A 1,573-nucleotide genomic window follows, 5' to 3' on the forward strand; every position below is an offset into this window, starting at 1 on the left:
CTATTCCTTATGCCGACAGCCTCCTACATGTGTCAATTTTTAATAGACTCTTCCTTTCCTGTACACATTACATATCACATACTGCAATTACAGTGTCTACCCTATTATAATACCTTTTTTTGCTTTATGTATTTGTAAATATTTCCCACATTGCTTTATATTTCTCTCAATCAAGTATAAATTGTTGCATAATAATACCATCAAATTGATATCCACTGTATATAATTCTAATTAATTAATAATTCTTAAGCCTTCAGTTTGTATCAGGTCTTTATGTTAAAAGATGTGTAATACGAAAATGAATCATTGTTCCTCATTTTGAATTTTTCATTAGTTTGAGGCTCCTTTGTCTAAAACCTTTTGCCTTATTTAGACTTGGTACCTGAGGAAGAAAATTGGGCAATGGAAGGATTGTGGATGTAAGGTTTTACCTTCTGCAGACCGTCTATTTCATTTGGCAGCAGCACAATCATGCTTAGGTCTTCACCTTTGTACGGTATTTCCAGAACTCTGGCCTGCACATCCTCCAGCAAGGCAAAATTCAAGAATTTTCTTTGATTCATCATCTGTACAGATTTGCTTGTGTCCTGCAATAAATCAATGTGCCAAACAAATACCAAGTGAGCCTCAAGCCAAAATGACAATATCATTGAGTTACTAACACATCCTTCTCTTTCTAAGAAATAAGGCAGGAATTTTGTGCATAGGAGAAAAGAATTTCTATAAGTATTTGTAGCTAAATAAGTTATAAGAATGAAATGTTTTACTTTGCATGGTACATTCCATCAGATGTGTTTAAATTTAACATGAGTGGATTAATAAAATGTGGTACATGTATACTATGGAATACTACTCAACTGCAAAAAACGATGGTGATCTAGCACCTCTTATATTATCTTGGAGAGAGCTTGAGCCCATCCTTCGAAATGAGGTATCACAAGTATGAAAAAGTAAGCACCACATGTACTCGCCATCAAATTGGTACTAACTTATCAACACTAAGGTGCTCACATGGCAGTAATACTCACTGGGTGTCAGTCAGGTGGGGGAGTGTGGGTGGGTAAACTCACAGCTAATGGAGACGGAGCACACTGTGTGGGGGAAGGGCACACCTCTAGCCCTGGCTTGGGTGAGGCAAAGGCATTACTTGTAACCAAAATGTTTGTACCACCATAATTTTCTGAAATAAAAAAATTAACATTCCCTGTATAACTACATTACATTATATAAATAAAATATATGCAATACCTTGTTCAGCCAAAATTTGCCCTCTTTAGTATCTTCTTTATTAAATTTCTCCTTCCACTGCCCTTTGAAATAGACTGCGTTCACAAGAACCAGTATGGTGGTGGATTTAAGAGTGTTGTGAGGAAATAGATCTTTGATTTTTCCTGCAAGGAAAAGAAAAAAAGCATCTGTCATGCACGGTACAAGTAGAAGATGTGTGGAAGATGTGTGGAAGATGCTTTGCAAAAGTCCGTGACTGATCATTAATTATTCACCATGTCACTAATTTAGAAACTCACTGATCAACAGTTTACCAGACGGAGCTGTCTTCATGGCTGCAGCCCGA

At 36.6% G+C, this 1,573-nt stretch overlaps 1 protein-coding gene across 1 annotated transcript in view; it reads right to left on the bottom strand.

The window, feature by feature from the left end:
• Window positions 1-365: 365 nt before the first annotated feature.
• Window positions 366-1,573, bottom strand: part of LOC105811141 (serpin B4-like) — a 16,487-nt gene continuing 15,279 nt past the window's right edge. Inside the window, exons 4-5 of the mRNA XM_012645271.1 lie at window positions 1,249-1,391; window positions 366-587 (exon numbers count right to left, since the gene is read on the bottom strand). Coding sequence (XP_012500725.1) covers window positions 366-587; window positions 1,249-1,391 — 365 coding nt within the window. The remainder of the gene's footprint in view (window positions 588-1,248; window positions 1,392-1,573) is intronic.

The sequence above is a fragment of the Propithecus coquereli genome, unplaced genomic scaffold, assembly GCF_000956105.1.
Source record: "Propithecus coquereli isolate 6110/MARCELLA unplaced genomic scaffold, Pcoq_1.0 Scaffold229, whole genome shotgun sequence".
NCBI lineage: Eukaryota > Metazoa > Chordata > Mammalia > Primates > Indriidae > Propithecus > Propithecus coquereli.